Raw genomic sequence first — 21687 nt, forward strand, 5'->3', positions numbered from 1 at the left:
TTTGAAAAATTTAATCGCAGATTGAAACATTACATTATTACCGAGGGCCCAAAATTCATTAGAATACACAGAAAGTTTCTTTTGAAACAAATAAAAGTTTATTGCACAAATAAACATTGCTTTTTGCTTAAATTCAATGTTCAAACTGCCAAGAGGCAAATGGGTGGCAGCTTGAACATTGAGTTTAAGTGAAAAGTAATGTTTATTTGTTCAATAAACATTTATTTCTGTTTTCTGACAGCAGTAGAATGCATTTTGAATTAAATAAATGACATACATACATTCTTCTTTTTGTGTCAATTAATTTAATTAAAAAAAATTTTTTTGGACACCCTGTATAAATAATTATCCTAATGTTTATATTACTGAATAGAGAATTGAATAACCTTTTAAATGAGCTAGCACACACCACCTATTAATTCTCATTAAAAAAATAGTCGATTACGTCATCACGCCCAGATGGATGACGTCACTAGTATGATATATATTATGTCAAAAAATCATAATTTAAAAATCGAATAACTTTTGTATTTTACATTTTTTTCTAATTCTGTAAATAAAGCAGTTTACAGGGGGGTCAAAATATAGTGAATAACCCTGTACAAGTATTATTTACAAATTTTTATAATTCACCCCCATATTTTCCCCGGAACCACCCCAAAAAAAAAGGAGAATTAATAACGAAAATAATCAAAAATTGATTTTGGGCCACCACTGTGGCTTTAGGGTGCAAAGAAAGTAAAATATGCATAGGTCATAATGTATAGCAGACAGTGTGTTCTTTTATTTTCCATAAGTACGTTATCAATAAAATGAATAGGTGACGGAAAAAAAAACAAAAACTGGAGCCCGATTTTAATAAAGGAAGCATTTTAATAAAGGGCATGGTGTGATTCCAATAAAATCACTGTCTTTATTAATTCTCATTTTTTTTGGGTGGTTCCGGGAAAAAATGGGGTGCATTCTACAAATTTGTAAATAACACCAGTACATGGGTAATCGCTGAAAGTTTTTCTACTCTAGCATAAGCGGTTCAGATGGTATAAAAAGGGGTTTCTTAAAATGTAACACTCTGTAATTAAAAAATGGGAAATTGCCTTTAAATGAAATCTAAACCAAAAAATCAGCCACTTATTTGTGATGTAATTGTCGCAGGGTTTCTTCTTGATTTCCATTACAGTTAGGAGAAAATTATTATTTTTTAAAAACATCTTTTTTAAAAACTTCTCAACTTTGGGGCGCCACCCCCGCTAAACGGTGGGCGATGGACATATGCTGTCGGGAAATAAATAGTAGGAAATATAGTCCTCTTCATATTTCTATTAAGGAAATTTTTTGCAAAACGTACAGGAAGGGCTACGTTTCGCAAAAACCACAAATTACCCCTTTTAAAGAAATGAGAAGGGGGTTCCGGGGCTAAATTTTTTAAGAAAAAGTTAGTCTCGTAATAAGCACCCCTTGATATATCAGAAAAAAATAAAACCGGACTTGTGTCCATTTTGCGAGGTCCAACCTCTGTTTCCTAAGGCCCGTAACCGAAAAGTAATTTATTGAATTAACTTGGGTTAAGTTTAAACTAATAGGCTTTGATACTCACCGAAATACATGTTCTGTTATATTATTTTTTATAAGTTACTGATCTAAGCAATTTTTTCGATTGTCACGGAAATCGTTCAGTAGCAAAATTTTGAAATACGCCTAAAGTAATCTCCCAGTTGAGTGCCTTCATTTAACACATACCGTGTGTTTACTTTTAAATTAGATATAGGAGTACACCCAATACATGGCAACACCGCTTCCCACGCCCGAGTCGCGCGGATTTATTCACTCATTCGTCGAATTGACCGTGGTAAATAATGCAACTCATTCTCATAAGCAGTGTTGCCGATTTTACCGCTTTCTTCACTCACCTATCTCAAATCGAAATTTAATCATATTGGTACCTTGATCTTGCACAACGACTATTTTTTATCTTACTATAACTGCAGTATAATTTTGCAATTGTATATATTTTAATTTGGCATTAATTATAGATTTGGGCAGAAATGGTAGTAGAAAAAGCAAACGAAAAAAGTATTAGAGTTACAGCACTGGATGCTAGTGGAGAAATAAAAGTTTTTCTACTCATGGTAAGTAAATACATCTTATATTACACTTTTCTTCATTAGTCAACTCTTATAAAAGAAATTAGAAGCTTCCAACGCCAGATTCAGAGTTATTGAATCATTTTAACCCTTTGTTGTTAAATATTCTTCTAGTTCATTTCCATCTCGCTCTTCTACCTGTTACACAATTAAAAATTATTACATAATTGGATCAGTAAATGAAACTAATTATGTGTACATCTCTTGAAAAGGTTCCTGCGACTACATTTTGAGATTTCAAAATATGTAGTTCTTTTGTCTCAACGATCTAACAATTCATAAGAAAAACTAAGATTACTCTCATAAAGTGTAATTACTCTCAAGATAAACTTTGTTCATTCCGTCATCTTTTAATTCTTGTCTGCTTCTCTTAAGCGTCGTTTAAACACAACGACAAGTCACAGCAACTAGTTGTGATGACAAGTTGAAACGCTGTTTAGACGCTGCGATTCAATGCGATACCACCTTCAACCCAACTCCAACTTTGATAAGTTGTGCGATGCACCGTTTACACACAATGATAAGTTGCAACAACTCGATTGACCTTGATAAGTTGTTTGATTTATCGCTGTGTTTAAACGACCCTTTAAGCGTCGTTTAAACACAACGATAAGTCACAGCAACTAGTTGTGATGACAAGTTGAAACGCTGTTTAGACGCTGCAATTCAATGCGATACCACCTTCAACCCAACTCCAACTTTGATAAGTTGTGCGATGCACCGTTTACACACAATGATAAGTTGCAACAACTCGATTGACCTTGATAAGTTGTTTGATTTATCGCTGTGTTTAAACGACCCTTTAGTCCAGAAAGCCACTGCGCATCAGCTAGGAAAAATATTCCGATTCGGATTTTTTGCAAAATCTTACTCAAAAAGGACCCCTTTTAACAAATTTGTATGTTGTCAGGACCAAAAGTGGGAAAACAATTTTTTAAACGTTTTTTTTTTTGTTTTTTTCCTAAAATTATTTATTTTGCATGGAACAAAGTTTTTTTGAGGTTTTTTGGATCATTCCAAACAGAAAAGGTCTTTAGTGACTTTTCTCTAAAGTTGATAGTTTTTGACATATAATCGATTAAAAATTGCGAAATCGGCCATTTTCAACCCTCAAAAACTATGTGAAAAACTGTTTATTTCACAAATAAACTTTGCTTTTCGCTTAAATAAAATGTTCAAACTTCCAAGAGGCAGGTGGCTGGCGGGAGCTGGCTTGAACATTGAATTTAATCGAAAAACAATGTTTATTTGTGAAATAAACATTTTTTAGTTTTCGGGTAACAGTAAAATGTATTTTGAATTAAATAAATTACATACATTCTTCTTTTTTTTCAAATAATTTATTTAAAAACTTTTTGGACACCCTGTATAAATAATTATGTAAATGTTTATATTACTGAATAGAGAATTGAAGAACCTTTCAAATGAGCTAGCACACGACCCCTATTCTCATTTAAAAAAATTATCGATTACGTCATCACGCCCAGATGGATGACGTCACTAGTATGCCATATATGCCACAATATCATAACTTAAAAATAAAAACCGACCTGTTTCGGGATTTTTCCTTAAAGTTGCCGGTTTACGAAATAACGAATTTATTCCTTTCATTTGCACCATACTGTATACACATGCAACAAAGGAAAATAGTGTCGCGCACGCTTGATTAGCAATTAAAAAACAAAGGAGTTTTGAATATTGTATTGCAAAAAACTCTTCGGGATTTCATCAATCAATGTTTAAACAATATCTACCTACCTTGGCAACATTCAAATTTTCAGTTTTTCACATAGTTTTTGAGGGTTAAAAATGGCTGATTTCGCAATTTTTCAATTTTTAATCGCTTCTATGTCAAAAACTATCAACTTTAGAGAAAAGTCACTAAAGACCTTTTCTGTTTGGAATGATCCAAAAAACCTAAAAAAACTTTGTTCCACGCAAAAAAAATAATTTTAGGAAAATACAAAAAAAAAAACGTTTAAAAAATTTTTAAACCATTTTTGGTCCTGGCAACATGCAAATTTGTTAAAAGGGGTCCATTTTGAGTAAGATTGTGCAAAAAATCCGAATCGTAATATTTTTCCTAGCGGATGCGCAGTGGCTTTCTGGACTATCTGTTTTTTTCCATTCTCATCAATTGCTTGGTTATTAAATAACAAATTTTGTTATATTGTCATACTTTCTCGGTGTAAGTTCATTTCTTAGGGTATTGTTTCTTAAACTGATTATATATTTGACATAATATCTATTTTAAGTTATGCATTTATGCTTTCAAGTTTAATCTTAATCTTTTCACTCTTCATTCTGTGGAGTGACATTGTCCGACATAATTTTCAACTTTATTAACTTTAACCGCCATATTTTTAATCAATTCGGCAACTGTGTTACCCCGTACGGATTTATACGTATCAGCTTCTCATAAATTGACGGTTAAAAAGTAATACAATACCGGGTGTTCACTTATATTTCCCCCCTTTTCAACTGCCTATATGTAACTTCTAAACGGCTCAAGATAGAAATATGCGGTTTTCGCTGAAACGTTTTATGTTAGTAAAAGTTTTGCCTGAATGGATTGAGTTTTTTATATCGCTTTCAATTACAAAAAAATACAGATTTTTGAATAAAACTTTGTTGATTTTTTTATAATGGAACACCCAGTATATTTATTTGTAAATTGAAAGAACGGTCATTCACCTATCTAGCGATATAAAGGTTTTTAAAATCGGTTGTCAAATGACTGAGTAATTAATTTTTAAAATGAGAGGTGCAACGTGGATATCACATAACTAAGTAACATAACTAAGCAAACTGATATTATGTTATGTGATTTCCACATTGCATTTCTCATTTTAAAAATTAATTGCTCAGTCATTTGACAACCGATTTAAAAAAAAATTTATATCGCTGGATAGGTAAATGACTGTTCTTTCAATTTACAAAAAATATACTAGGTGTTTCAATAAAAAAAGTCAACATTTTTTTTTCATAAATCCATTTTTTATTTAAAAGCGATATAAAAAATTCAATTCATTCAAACAAAACTTTTACTAAAATAAAACATTTCATCGAAAACCGCATATTTCTATCTTGAGTCGTTTAGCAGTTATAGGCAGTTAAAATGGGGGAAAATATAAGTGGACACCCGGTATATCCGCAGTCAAAAAAAAAACGAACCTAAACAATTACACGTGAACAAATTCTAAACTTCTCCCCATGGTGTATTCCACGAATATACGACTGTTTTGGATTATCGCGACAACCAATATTTTAGTGTGCAGAATAAGAAGTACGAAAGTATTTTGCTCCAATAATTACTCCAATAAACAACAATATAATTTGCAATTTACTTTCGTTCTTCATATTTTACACAGTAAAATATTCGTTGTCGCGATAATCCAAGAGGGTCGTATATTCGTGGAATGGGGTATATCTTTATAGTTCAGAGAAATAAGATTTTTCTCGTGACACATCCCCCTCCAGGCCGAAACCAAATTTTTTGAGTAGTATGGACATCTATATTAATAACCTTTATGTTTCCTGCAGCCGATTTTTGATGATGTACATAGTTATAAACAAATGAAGATCAAAAAACGGTAAATTTTCGCTTTTTTAGTCTATAACCAAAAAGTTAAACAATTTAAACAAATTTAAGAGTAAATCGTCTAAAAAATTTCAATATGGCGTTCGCTGAATATGTCTATCCTTGTTTAATGTTTATTTTGCAATCTGTTACATTATGTCTATCCTTATTGGTTGCTTAGAAAATTGCAAAATAAATCATAAATTTTGAGTTTTTATAAATATTCATAACTTATGTAAAAATTAACTTAGAACCTTCTTATTACACGAATTGCTGAGACTTCTCGTGCTTAAATTATATTTTAAATTTCAAAGCAATTCGTCAAATAGTTTAAAAGTTATTTAATTTGTTTATCCTAAATTCATTTTTTTTTGCAACACTATAAGTCAGAAAATTATGAGGTTACAGTAAGACTTCTGACAGTTTATGGAAGAAGAACATTTATACTATTGACTTAATTAAAAAAAATGACAAAAAGTAATTTTAAACACTGTAAAATTATTTTGCAAAAACACATCGATTTTTTGTTTACTTATAAACAATTAGAGTAACTTTTTAACCGTTACCCGTAGAAAAATTATTTTTTCATATTTGGAAAGACTGAATTTTTATACACATTTAGAAAGAAAATCATTTGTCCTAGGACAATTAGGGACGAAGTTAGCCCCCCTTTTTTTAATTCACATGTTTTTGCAAAATAATTTTGCAGTACTTAAAATTATTTTTTGTCATTTTTTTTTAAATTAAATTAATAGTATAAATCTTATTCTTTCATAAACTATCCAAAGTATTACTGTAACTTCTTCATTTTCTGACTTATAGCGTTGCAAAAAAAAATTAATTTGGGATAAACAAATTAAATACCTTTTAAACTATTTGACCAATTGCTTTGAAATTTAGGGTATGATTTAAGCACCAGAAGTTTCAGAATTCCATGTAATAAGAACGTTCTAAGTTAATTTTTACATAAGTTATGAATATTTATAAAAACTCAAAATTTATGATTTATTTTGCAATTTTCTAAGCAACCAATAAGGATAGATATATTCAGCGAACGCCATATTGAAGTTTTTTATACGATTTATAAGTTTCTCACTCTCAAAGGGCCTAGCCGGGTAAGATGATGAAAAGTGCCCCCAACTCGATTCGAATTCCATATAGGTCACCGTTTAGCATATACAGTGAAACTAACTTTCTGAAATTTTTAGCCCCCTAGGTGGTCATGTGACCCACCTAGAGCCTAATTAGGGTTTTTATGTTTTTATTTTTTATCTCAGCCGCATTGAGTACTAGCGAAAAACTTTAAATAAAAAAGTTGTAAGCTGTAAAAAGTTCTGTCCGAAAAAAATTTTGTTTTTAATTTTTGGCGGGAAATTTAAATTTTAGAACGATTTTAAAATTTTAAATGAGTATAAAAAAATAACTAAGACATTCGTTTCCCGAAAAAAATATATAACGTGTATTTTTGCATAATGTTTCACCCTGAATTTTTTCAAATTTATAAAATTGGTGAAACGCCCCTTTAAAAATAAAAAACCGCATTTTTCGGTTTTTTTTTTCGTTTTTTGATATAATTTTATACATGTTTTTCAAAAAAGGTAACACCGTCACTGGAATAGGTAAAAAACTGAAAACTAATTGGGGTTTGCTTTATAAAAATTTTTTGTAACGCCTTCCATTTTCAAGATACAGGACGTTGAAGAAATCAAAACTTTACACATTTTTTACGATTTTGCCGAAACTACTGGCACCATTGTAATAAAACTTGGCGGGTTTTAAGAGGTAGTTATTGTACATGTTTTTACATACAATTAAGGATTTTATATTCATCATTGGCGCGCTTAGGGGTAACGGTCTGAACTTTTCAAATAAAAAAAGATAGTACGCCACTGACGTATTTCAAATTAGCAATCATTTTTGAATTCCTAGTTCAATTTGCGATAAAAAAACTATCTTCTCATTTTTTCATACGAGGCGCCGTTATGCTGCAAAAAATAAAATATCTTAACGCTTCCAAAGTATTCGAATTAGTTTTTTATATGTAGAAATTACTAATAGTAGTACAGTGGAACCTCGATAACTCGGATTAATCGGGACCGCGGCCGATCCGGGTTATCGAAAATCCGGGTTAGCCGGAGAGCATTGTAAAAATTAATAAAATACGGTATACTTATAGATAAAGTTCGTTATAATTAAAATAATATGAAATATATATGCACAGTACACATCTAACTTACCTATTATAGTTGTATATTGTATAGAGTATAGTATAGACCAGGGGTGGGCAAATTCTTTTAAGCGCGGGCAAAAATGAAATTTTCAAAATGTCTCCTGGGCCGGATTACTATATCGCGTACTTACTCTTTGTACACGCGAATGTTTTTGGTGTAGTTTTTTCCGTATCCAAGAAATTTTTTTGCCAAAATTACTATAAGTATCATTTTAAAATTTAAAGCATTTGGACAAAGAAATTTGACTGTTAATAATAACAATGTACATGGGAACAATGGGCGCCCAGTAAAATATGTCGCGCCCAGTAATTTTTAAAGAAATATGGTCAATTATATTAAGTCATAAATGGATCCAGTAAAAAAATTAAAATAAGTGGATAAAATACTTAGGATTCTGGATTACGGAAGATCTAAATCCGATATCAGAAATTCGATTAAGAATATAGAGCAATCGAGAGCAGCCGTTTTGAAGATGAGTAATTTATGAGTAACCAAAGACTCAACCTGCAAATCCGATATCGGATAGTAAAATGTTATATCCACTCTACTATTCTTTATGCTGTCAAAGCTTGGACTGTTAATGTTGACTTAATGAGAAAGCTTTTGAGATGTGGCTTTTTAGGAGAATTTTGAAAATACATACCATGGACAGATCATATTTCGAACGAAATGGTGTTGCACATATTGGGGCACATACGAGGCATATCATTAGAAATGACAAGTACGAGTTGTTGCAGCTGATTATGAAGGGTAAAATCGAAGGGAAAAGGGGTCCTGGTAGACGATAAAAATATCCTGGCTGAAGAACATTCGCGACTAGACCGGGTTAAAAACACACAAACGCTTTTACGAAAAGCAGAAGATATCGTTACGGCTGTTCGAAATTATAACGCTTGTTTCACACACTAAGAATTTTGACCGTGCGATTGTTGAAATCTACATAGTGGCTCGAGCAAGCATATGAAATCTTTCTCCCTTCACCGCTTGAAACTTGCTCGAGCCACTATGTAGATTTCAACCATCGTATGTTCAAAATTCTTAGTGTGTGTTTCGAGCGTAATACTCTCTATTATTTATGTGAACACTACGCACACTATTGATTTCAACAAAATCGCATAAAAGAGATTACAAAATTTGCCTGCGGGATTTTGCCCACCGTATTGTTCATTTCTAGGTAAAAAAACTCAGTCAGTTTCGGTTGTGTCAATTTCGTCTGCCATCGGAACGATGTTATTAAAAGACCATTGTTCTAAAAATAATTTTTTAAAAGACAGTTGAAAATAAATAAAGGAATAAAAGGTGCCTGTTGTTTGCGATAGCCCGATAATGGATAATGAACGTCGCTCTGTCGCCGCTGCCGCCATGTGCCATGAGTCATTTTTACCGTATAGTTCAAATTACACAAATACCCATTATCTCTCAAATATTATATTATGGTCGAAGCCAAGTTTTATCAATGAAACTCGATATTTTTAAGACATTCCAGAAGCGGCTACAGATAAAATGTTTTAACATAATACATACATTTTTATTGTTGAAATGTTTGTCTGATGAAAATCGGTCCGGGTTAGCCGGACTTCCGGGTTATCGGGGGCCGACTTATCGAGGTTCCACTGTATTTTATTTCATAGAAGTTCGAATACTTTGTAAGGGTTAAGATGTTTTATTTTTTGAATAAAAATGGAGCGTCGTATGAGAAAATAGAAGGATAGATTTTTTGTCACAAATTGAACGAGGAATTCAAAATTGTTAATTTGAAATAAGTCAGTGGCGTACTATCTTTTTTCTTTAAAAAGTTCAGACCATTACCCCTATGCGCGCCAATGATAAATATAAAATTCTTAATTGTATGTCAAAAAATGTACAACTAACTCTTAAAACTCGCCAAATTTTATTACAATGTTGCCAGTAGTTTCGGCAAAATCGTAAAAAATGTGTAAAATTTTGTTTTCTTCAACGCCCTGTATCTTGAAAATGGATGGTGTTACAAAAAAATTTTATTAAGCAAACCCCAATTATTTTTCAGTTTTTTACCTACTCCAGTGACGGTGTTACTTTTTTGAAAAATATGTATAAAAGTGTATCAAAAAAACGAAAAAAAAACCAAAAAATGCGGTTTTTTATTTTTAAAGGTGCGTTTCACCAATTTTAAAAATTTGAAAAAATTCAGGGTTAAACATTATGCAAAAATACACGTTATATATTTTTTTCGTGAAAACGAATGTCTTAGTTATTTTTTTATACTCATTTAAAATTTTAAAATCGTTCTAAAATTTAAATTTCGCGCCAAAAATAAAAAAATGTCTTAGTTATTTTTTTATACTCATTTAAAATTTTAAAATCGTTCTAAAATTTAAATTTCGCGCCAAAAATAAAAAACAAAATTTTTTTCGGACAGAACTTTTTAAATCTTACAACTTTTTTATTTAAAGTTTTTCGCTAGTTCTCGATGCGGCTGAAATAAAAAATAAAAACATAAAAACCCTAATTAGGCTCTAGGTGGGTCACATGACCACCTAGGGGGCTAAAAATTTCAGAAAGTTAGTTTCACTATATATGCTTAACGGTGACCTATGTGGAATTCGTATCGAGTTGGGGGCACTTTTCATCATCTTACCCGGCTAGGCCCTTTGTTTAAAATACTTAATTTTTTGGTTATAGGCGAAAAAAGCGAAAATTTACAGTTTTTTGATCTTTATTTTGTTTATAATTATGTATATTATCAAAATCGGCTGCAGGAAACATATAGGTTATTAATATAGATGTCCATACTACTCAAAAAATTTGGTTTCGGCCTGGAGGGGGTTGTGTCACCAACATGATATTTTTTTCCTTATTTCTGTATTATTTTAGGATCGTGCGGCCAATGATTATGTCGCTGGAAAGATTATTAAACGTTATTCGTGTATTTTGCACAGTCTTTCTTTTCTGTGTATATATGCTCGATATTCTTCTTTAAGTGCCTTCTCCCAATCGGAGGTTGGATATCATCATCACTATCTTTATTCTATCTACCGTTGATCTGAAGAGTTATTTGAAACTCTTTTAAACCAGACCCTTAAATTCATCAACCATGACACCCTCCTTCTTCCTATACTCCTTCATCCTCTTATCATTCCTTATATTATCAGTCTTAGCATTTCATATTGCTGTCCCCTCATTACGTGGTCCAGATATTGTAACTTTCTTATTTTTATTGTGTTTATTACTTCGTATTCTTTGCCAATTTCTCGCAATACTTCCTCGTTCGTTTTTTTCTGTCCAGCTATTCTCAGCATCCTCCTGTAACACCACATTTTAAATGATTGTAGTTTATTTATGTGTTCCTGCTTTATTGTCCAGCTTTCAAGTCAATAATGCAGTTTCGAAAACGGGTCAATCCGTGCCAAGTGGTCCAATATAAATTAAGTTGGTTGCTTGACTATTTTTAATATTTTTATTTTTCTACCTCTTAAACTTCAGTCCATAGAGAGTACAGAATTGCATTCATTTTATTTTTTAAAAATTTAGTTTGCCGATGACGGCCATTTTTGTTAAAGCGTATCGATCATTTTCACGGAAAACATGGCTTCGTTCGTTAGCCAATATTTTCACTGAGGTTTGTCCTAGATCAGTAAATCAAAAACCAAACTTTTTAGAAAAGTATGCTCTAAAAAACGGACTATAGCATTATTTAATTTCAAATTACCCTTAAGGCCTTAAATGAACCTCAAAGTTTGAACTGATAAAATTCCATTTTCAGCATTTTTTAACAGCATAAGGCAAGCCGATAATGGTTTGTAATTTTTTTCTGCAAATGACATACGTACATACTTTAAATAAAAAAAGTTTGAGCTTTGAGAGTTGAGTAAATTTTTTCAAAAAAAAATCAAAAACGTAATTTTTTGAAAAATCTCAAAGTTTGACCCTTTATATCTCTGATGGGCACGGATGAAAAAATTTGAAATTTGGCTGAGTGTTAGCCCCTAGCAAGTAGAATAAGGAGTAAAAATTTGGAGTTGCAGACTTACGTCATATAGGAGTTACAGGCCTGAAAAAATGGTCAAAAATCAAAATGGTCAAAATTCGAGCGTTTGCGGGCAGGGCAATTAAAATTCAAATAAACTGTCTAATGAAATAAAAATTAATATATTTTCACCAGATTTCACAATGAATACAAATTTATACAGGGTGGGCCAAAGAAAAGAGTTCACCTGGATATTTGGCAGTTATTAGATTTTAAGGGAATGCCGAAACAGGTCGATTTTTATTTTTAAATTTCAATTTTTTATATATATTTCATACGTCTCCATTACGTATCATCGTCAGTGACGTCATCCACCTGGGCGTGATGACGTAATCCATTATTGTTTTAATGGTAATAGGGGTCGTATGTTATCTCATTTGAAAGAGTGTTCAATTCTCTGTTCAGTAGTATAAACAATAATATAATTATTTATACAGGGTGGCCAAAAAATAATTTTTGAATTAAATTAATTGACACAAAAAGTAGAATGTATGTACTTTATTTAACTCAAAATACATTTTACTGCTGTCATAAAATAGAAAAAAAAATATTATTTGGCAAATCAACATTGCTTTTCGCTTAAATTAAATGTTCAAACTGTCAAGAGGTAAGTGGGAGGCTGTTTGTGATTTAATTTAAGCGAAAAGAAATGTTTATTTGTGAAATAAACATTTTTTTCTATTTTCTGACAGCAGTACAATGTATCTTTAGTTGCCACAAGACCCCTATTCCCATTTAAAAAAAATCATCGATTACGTCATCACGCTCTGATGGATGACGTCACGTAGTATGAAATATATCCCAAAAAGTTGCAATATAATAAAAATAAAAATGGACCTATTTCGGCATTTCGGCATTTAAAATCTAATAGGTAACTATTGCCAAATATCGAGGTGGAATCTTTTCTTTGGCCCACCCTGTATAAATTTATATTCATTGTGAAATCTGGTGAAAATAGATTAATTTTTATTTCATTAGACAGTTTATTTGAATTTTAATTACCCTGCCCGCAAACGCTCAAATTTTGACCATTTTTTCAGGCCTGTAACTCCTATATGACTATGACGTAAGTCTGCAACTTCAAATTTTTACTCCTTATTCTACTTGCTAGGGGCTAACATTCAGCCAAATTACACATTTTTTCATCCTTGCCCATCAGAGATATAAGGGGGTCAAACTTTGAGATTTTTCAAAAAATTACGTTTTTGAGATTTTTTTTTGAAAAAATTTACTGTAGTCTCAAAGCTCAAACTTTTTTTATTTAAAGTATGTACTTATGTCTTTTCCAGAAAAAAATTACAAACCAATATCGGCTTGCCTTATGCTGTTAAAAAAAATGCTGAAAATGGAATTTTATCAGTTTACCTATTCAAACTTTGAGGTTCATTTAAGGCCTTAAGGGTAGTTTGAAATTAAATAATGCTATAGGCTGTTTTTTAGAGAATACTTTTCTAAAAAGTTTGGTTTTTGATTTATTGTTCTAGAACAAACCTCAGAAAAAATATTGGCTAAAGAGCGAAGCCATATTTTCCGTGAAAATGATCGACACGCTTTAACAAAGATTTTTTACTCTCTATAGACTGAAAAGTTTAAAAGGTAGAAAAATAAAAAATATTAAAAATAGTCAAGCAACCACCTTTGGACCACTTGGCTTGGATTGACCCAAACACGTATCATATCAGAGCTCTTATTGTCAGTTCTCTTACTCTCAGCTTATGCTAGATAAACTTATAATTTGTAATGTTACAGAGCAATATAGAAGACTCGAATAGGCTGTATTCACACCTTCAGACGAGGTTGGAAAGAGAGATCGCCGCCCAGAAACGTAAAAAAACCGAACCATCATCCGATTCTCCCACAAAAACCGATTGATTTCACTATGCTACATATTTGTAAAAAAACAAAAAGGATAATATTTCTATTATTGTGATTTAAATAGGTCTACACTGAAAAAACGTATTTATTAGCAGGTAGTGATAATTAAATATCAGGCTTTGTAGATATTATTTCTGTACGTTAGAATTGAAAGGGCGGAAGTCACTTTCAGTTTGTTTTGCAGTAGATCAAAATTAGTGCTCTTAATTTGTACACCATAATTTTAAATGCATTTAAAATTATCAAATGATGTTGCAGCTTTATGATTTAAAGGAAAGTGGTAAAGCATGCTTTGTATTTTATTTTACAGTAACATAATCGGCGTTAAGTTGTTTTGTATTGAAATAATAAATAATTTAGGACTACAGCCTTTTTTGTTCTGTGGTACTATATCAATAAAAAACAGGACAGCCGCCCTTTGGTATGATTTTATTAGGAAAAGAACGTTATAATCAAAACTTAACATTACAAAAATAATATAAAACTTAAATTAAAAAGAATTTAATCATCTTCGGAACATGAGGAATGGTTTTCGTTTATGACAACTTTATTTTTTGTTGTTTTTAAAGATTTATAGTAGGAATGGTAAGTAGAACGTATCCATTCTAGAAATTCCATTAGGTGGTTATATTTTGAACTATCAATTGTAATTGAATTTTCATTATTTATTTGGTCCAATGTCTTTGATAGGAGACCATCGAGAGAACTTCTCATTTTCCTTTTAAAATTGACAGATTTAAAATTACAGAGATAAAATGTTGTTTTATAAAACATAATGCCAGGGTGGTCTCTTTCGACTTTGAAGTGCACAATTTTAGAGCATAGAAAGGGTTCATTGTCTGTGTTCCGTTTCCGATTCACAAACGGGCTTGTCGATTCTTTGCCCATTTTTTCAAAGTTAAAAAAGTCACTTGTTTTCATCTCATAAACAATAATAAGTGGTTTTAACGAACTGCAGGTCCTTATAAACTGGGCCCATTCATGAGGTACAGAAATATTCATAGTAGGCAGTCTGTCCTTCTTTCTCTTAATTAGTGCATGTATTGTGTCTGCTTCGTTGTGTGTATGCCCCTTGAGTAAATATTTATGGTGAATTCTAACTACTGAGGTGTTATGGACACATATACATACACAGCCCACATATACATACAAAATAAAAAAAACATTTCGGTTTTGGCCAGAGCAGTTGTCTGACCAAAATGTTACCTCTTCTGTTGTAGAAGGTAAATTTTTTAACCACATTATCACAGCGGAAGCTATCTCGTTGCTACCCCTTTTTGCAATAGACTCGTCCCACATGAAGCATGAACCTTCGGCAGTACTATCATTATAGACGGTAAAATTAAATGTCCATAACTGATTTAAATAAAACGATTTTCCATTAGTTAACATAGGTGTAGGGAGGCATTTTTGCAAATCCATCATTGTTACGACTTCTTTTAAATTCTGCTTGCATCTTATCTTATCCTGCCTTTTTAACTTGTATCTGTCATCTGCGTCATTTAAATGATCTGCTTTTTTCTTTAAAATATCTTCAACATTAGGATCTGTCTCTTTTCGCTTATTTTCAAAACTGTCACAGGTGTCACATGTATCAATGTTAGGCGGCTTGAAATGAAGATTGACCTCAGTAGAACCATCTTTTTTGCTCTTGATTCAGACATTTTTGGTTGTTATTTATTATCACATTAATCTCGATAAAGAAAAAGTTACTTTTATCTATAAACCATGCAAAAACATTAGCTTATAACCTCAATTTTTACACAGCTGACATGGGGTTGTCCATAGAGATTGGACTACCGTCTTTTTAACAATCAGTGTGCTATGCAAAAAAGACCGGTGTACCACATAGGGCTTTTTGCAATAAATTTCACAGTGGACATCCGACTTGAAATTTTAGTAATATTGCCTGTACAACCACCTATTAACCACCATTCGAAAGATAACACCTTTAAGTGTATTATTGGCTGGATATCTCCATTTACTGTAAAAATGGACTACCGCCCTTTCAATTCTAACGTACAGATTTATAATCATTGTTAAATTATTTGGAATCTGTATACTTTTTAACGAAAAAAATCAGATTTTACATTTTTTTTATACATTATTCAAATAATGATTGATATTGTTCAAATATTGGTCGCATTCAGGAGAGGAAATAGTGAGGGAGCAGTTTCTGATAGAGCGGTAACAGGTGTGTTTCTCTAACAGGCCTCTGCACAATAAATTGTTTTTTACTTCATAATCATGGTCAAAGACCATGGATTGTTTACCGTCTGCGCTCTTTTCCAATTCACAAAATTGGAACAATTGATTGATTGACAAAAGTAGCATACGTTGGACGGAGGTAGCGGAATTAAAATGAGGTCACTGTCATGGCGACCGTTCCGTAACACGTTCCGCAAGTAGCGCCACATTCAAAGAACGAATTCCCAACAGTTGCGGAACCGCTCTGTCACTTTTACATCTTCTGAATGCGACAATTGCCGCATCTGTTACAGATCTCTAATTTTAATTGAAATATTGTTTTGGCACAGTTGTGGTGTTAATTATGCGATTTGGACACCCCCGCCACTCACACTCTGTCATCGGATGCCGCGCCCACTGACATCACATTGCACATCTGTCATCTGTCAAATCTTGCTTTAACTCTACAACTTTGAAGAACACTATTTAACTCTTATTTTTGATATATCCTTGATTTCTAATAACAATAACAATCCATACATTGGTTAAAAAATCTATGCGGTCCATTAGGTGTAAGATTTAAACAAAAACACAGTTAACTATCAGAAGATTATGTTGTCACATAAATTAGATACCCCTTTCTTGGCACATAATACAACGCGCTACTTTACCGAAGTGGTCAATGGTAGGACGTGATGCCTGACAAGATGATGCCTTCTTCTTCTTCTTCTTGTAGTGCCTATCCGTTTCGGATGTTGGCGATCATCATGGCAATCTGTACTTTGCACACTGCTGCTCTGAAAAGATTTGTAGTGGTTGTGTTGAACCACGTAAGACCAGTTGCAGCAGTCCATATCATTCACTGTTCCTCATGATGTGACCGAGGTATTCGATTTTGGCTGTTTTTATTTTGATAACAGCTCTTTTTATTTTTACATTCTCAGCAAAACACCCTCATTAGTAATGTGGTCGGTATAAGATATCTTCACGATTCGACGATAAAGCCACATCTCAAAAGCCTCAATTTTCTTGCAGGTGGTGTCTGTGAGAGTCCACGACTCAACTCCCTACAACAGTGTAGGAAAGATATAACATCGTAGTAATCTGACTTTTATGGGTATCGACAAATCATGACATTTGAACAACTTTGCCATTTTTTGAAATGCAGATCTTGCTTTCTCTATCCTACATTTGATTTCTATAGAATGATCCCAATTTTCATTGGCGTTCGTATCACGGTAGGTATATGTTTTTACTCTTTCTATTTGTTGACTATTCACACTGATTCGTCCAAATTGCTGTTTATTCTTGAGATAATCATACATTTTGTTTTCTTAGTGTTTAGTGAAAGTCCGTATCTCTGACTGACTTCTGCGATTCTGTTCATTAACTCCTGTAGGGCTTCAGAACTGTCAGCGAATACCACAGTGTCGTCTGCGTATCTTATGTTATTGATACATTCTCCGTTAATTCGAATTCCGGCTTCAACATCATACACTGCTTCTTGAAACAATTTCCTCAGAGTAGATGCTAAATAGCAGTGGGGATAGTATACATCCCTGACGGACCCCACGTTTGATTTTGATATCGTCGGATTCTCCTGCCTCTGTCCGGATAGAGGATGTTTGATTCCAGTACAGATTGCTGATAATCCTTAAATCACAGGTGTTAATTCCAATATTGGTTAATATCTCCATCAGCTTGTCATGCTTTACTGTATCGTAAAGATGATGCCAGGTGGACTAAATGCATCGTACAATGGAGACATAGGTTACATAAGAGCGGTGTGGGTTGATCTCCAAAAAGGTGGCTGGACCACGTGAAAGAAAAAGGGGAAACAGTGGCACCCGGTAGCAAGAGACAAATTAAAATGGAAACTTCAAGGGGAAGCCTACGTCCAGGAATGGACAATCAAAAGCTGTTAAAAGAAGAAGAAACCCCTTTCTTTATTTGTGAAGTTTAAGTTCATTAAATGTTGTTCTTTATTTATGAATCCAGACTTTATACAATATGCCAGATTGGAGTGTAGTTATTTCAAAAGTTTGGGCCGGATAGCTCAGGCGGTAGGATGTCTGACTTCCACGCAGCCTGAATAAAATGAGTACCTTGGGTAAAACCAGTGGTAATAATAGGCGGATGAAGCGTAGCACTGGCCCCTTACCTTCCTTGTATACCGTAGATCCTACAGATAGCAGACTACCCTTCTATAATGCCAAAGCCACGTTAGCTGTAAAACGGGAGACTACTATTATTTGTCTAGTTTGTATGTATTATATGTCTAGTTTGTCCATATTTCGGGCCTTCTATGAACAAATGTCCTTTCTTTTATAAGGCAACGGGTCTAGAAGCAAACGTAAAGTTGGAGCAGAGTTGTTTAGAAGTTATAATTGTATGTATGTATATACTGAAACTACTGAAACATGTGTTGCCATACAACTGTTTGATTACTATTAATGCTTGATATATTATAAACGATATCTGAGTTATTTTTTTTTATTGAATATTAAGAAGTAATGTAACCTTTCAACGTGTTGGTCAGGTCTTGGATTTTATGTTCAGGCATTGCCAAAACTCAATCCCATTTACACTAACACTATAGTATATTATTCAACGAGCATGTAATGATGGCTATTACTCACGATGATGAAGTTAGCCATTATATGCAAGTAGAATACTATACTTTTTCTACGACCTTTTTTTATTTGGGTTAGTAGAAAAATGTAATTATCAACTACTAACATTATTTAAAATCGAAAGATTTTATTTGTCATAAGGAAACATATTTTATATAACTATGGCAACACTGTTAGAATTACCCTTCTTGAGCTTATGAAACAATCAAACAGTTGTCATTAATAGTGTCATGGAATAGCGGGGCTTTTAAAAATAGGACATACATTTTAAGGCAATTACATGAAAAAGAACGGGTGCTCTCAATAAAAATCTATAGTACAATCAACAGTAAGTAAAACAGAATTCATTGATATAAATTTCATATCCGTAAGTCCTTTTGCGGAATTAATACCGATTGTTTATTTACCTTTTAATAACGTCAATCTTAAAATGTCAAATGTTGAAATTTAAACGTAAAAAATACATATACTGACCCATTGTTACAGTTAAAAATCCTTTAACATTTTTCGAATTTAATTGTTGATATAAATTACAATGATTATTTTATTAAATAAACAAGTTTGAGTAATTTTATTTGCTAATAGGTTATTAAAAGTGCCATGCACCACTTGAATCTGACTTCAACCCGTGAGTAATGAACTATTACTCACGGGTAAAGTAATGGGTGTTATTATGTATTCAAAAATGGCGAATAATGAGCATATTATTAAACGGTCGTAGAAAAAAACATAATAATGTGTAATTTATATTTATTACTTGCCAATAGAGATTTACAGCACGACCAAATTCACTTTGTATTTGAGATTTGGATGCGCACTGGTGTTGACGTTCGGTATTTCCAAATTTTTTAAATTTTATTTTGGTAACGTCTTGCCAAGTAAAATACCTACACGGTACCAAAATAAAATTCAGAAAATGTGGAAAAACCGAACGTCAACAACAGTGCGCATCCAAATCTCAAATGAGGCGCTCAGAGCAACAGTGGCCTAACCCACAACCCACAATTTTACCAAAACGCTTTTAGTACATTAAATGTATCCCTTATTTAAGCATTTTCAGATGCAGAGTGGCATTACATTAAAGTTATCCCTTATTTAAGTATTTTCAGATGCAGAGTGGCTCAAGTATTGGTTGCTTGAGCCACTCCGCATCTGAAAATACTTAAACAAGGGATAACTTTAATGTAATAAAAGCGTTTTGCTAAAATTGTGGATTGTGGGTTAGGCCACTGTTGCTCTGAGCGCCTCAAATACAAAGTGAATTTGGTCGTGCTGTATGTCTTAAACTGATCCTAAAAATTTAAATCGTTCCTTATATGTATATATATTTTCTGAACCGGTCCATGATCCCCGTAGAAATTTCTCGATTCTGCTTCGAGGCCGCCATTGAATTATCTATAGTTCGCAGATGTTCGATAGATAGGGTTACCATAACTTATTAAGGCCAAATCCGGACAGGAGTAGTCCAAAGGGTTGTAAAAATATCAAATGTGAATTTGACTGTGTTGCTACCTCTACATTGTACATATATGCGAAATGCATATGGCACAATTAAAAGTACAGCTGTTTCGCTACAATATGCAATTAACATCGAAAATCTTTGCCAGTTTAAATACATATACACCTGTTTTAACATACTTTAGACCTAGAAAATAATATTATTAGTCATTACACTAACTCAACTAACTGTCAACCGATTATTGTCTGCTCGTGCTCGTGCGCTGTTGACAAGCAGTGCGACCAACTTAACTACAGTCGGAAAAATGAAAGAATACCCATGAACGAACATATAAAACACGCTGTATTTTCCTGTCACCGTGTCACAAAGAAAATTGCCCAGCGCAAGTACATGTAATAATAATTATTACATGTACCTGCACTGGCCAATTTTTTGTATGACACAGTGACAGGAAAATACAGCGTGTTTTATATGTTCGTTCATGGGTATTCTTTAATTTTTCCTACTGTAGGTAAACTGCTGCGCAGAATGAAATTTCCCATTTTTTTCCATTTTCCAAGTTTTTTCCATTTTTTTTCGCAAAGGAAAAAATCCGCACATTTGTCATATCCGGACATGTCTTTCAAATCCGGACTGTCCGGACGTATGTTAACGCTATCGATAGGCCAAGAGCCGGTGTAACAGTATTTTGTATTTGAGTTTTGTGTAACAACTAAAATTTTCGATGCCTGTGTTGTAATCTCTTGGGTGAAAATAATAACAGATGGTCGAATATTGAATGGGGTTCAGGTTTTTTCCTCCCGATTCCTGAGCTTTTTGTTTTAAGTTCGATATTGCGGTTTTTTAACTAATGATTTAGTGTCGCTTGTGACGTCAATGGGCTGGCCTTGTTGACGCAAGCTCTTGCTTAATGTTTTTACATCCTTTTCATATATGTTATTATATATGTACTATTTTACGCACTAGTTTTTAATAGCATTAAGCAAATATGTTGTTTTTTCAGTGTACACAAGAAAAACACCAGATTTTTAAAATAGTTCATACACTACGGGGAAGTGTGATATAATATATTTACTAATTCAGAGTAAATGATTGAATAGGTTTAACATTGTAGTTACTGGTAAAGAAAAGAACTAGACCATTTTTTAATTTTTTTCATTTTTCAATTAATCAAAAAGTACATACTTTTATAGATGAAATTAGACTTCCATAATGTTGTACCTTATCTTGTATATTTTTTTCCTAAAATAAATGATTGTGACGATGATTTTAAACTTATTTTACTTGCTGGTATGTTATGATTTTGTATTATTAATATCAAAACCTACAGAGCCGGAAATAGATTCGGATCACTTTATGGTGGGAATAAGAATGAAAAATACTGTACCAATTCTGAATTATTAAACAGAGAAAAATGCAAAATGAATGGAGGGAGCTACTAGATTATCAGCAGAAAATGAAAAAACGAAAATACGACTAAACATTTCAGGAAGAGGTGGGTAAATCAAAAGAAGAAAAAGAGAATGTGGAAAGAACAACAGAGAAGAAACAAAAAGGGAAAAAAATTAGATG

The 21687-nt window shown here is 32.6% G+C and overlaps 1 protein-coding gene across 2 annotated transcripts in view; it reads left to right on the plus strand.

Moving 5' to 3' along the window:
* Positions 1-21382, plus strand: part of LOC114335778 (ran-binding protein 3) — a 58569-nt gene extending 37187 nt beyond the window's left edge. The window contains exons 6-8 of one of the 2 annotated variants that reach the window (XR_007696105.1): positions 2034-2129; positions 13711-13931; positions 21119-21382. Coding sequence is in view for 1 of the 2 variants with exons in the window: in XM_028286070.2 (XP_028141871.1) it covers positions 2034-2129; positions 13711-13833 (219 nt within the window). In the remaining variant the exon portion in view is untranslated. Of the gene's footprint in view, positions 1-2033; positions 2130-13710 lie in introns of both variants that reach the window. The other variant, XM_028286070.2, reaches the window with a different exon arrangement.
* Positions 21383-21687: the final 305 nt, after the last annotated feature.

Source organism: Diabrotica virgifera, chromosome 2 (assembly GCF_917563875.1).
Source record: "Diabrotica virgifera virgifera chromosome 2, PGI_DIABVI_V3a".
Classification (NCBI taxonomy): Eukaryota; Metazoa; Arthropoda; class Insecta; order Coleoptera; family Chrysomelidae; genus Diabrotica; species Diabrotica virgifera.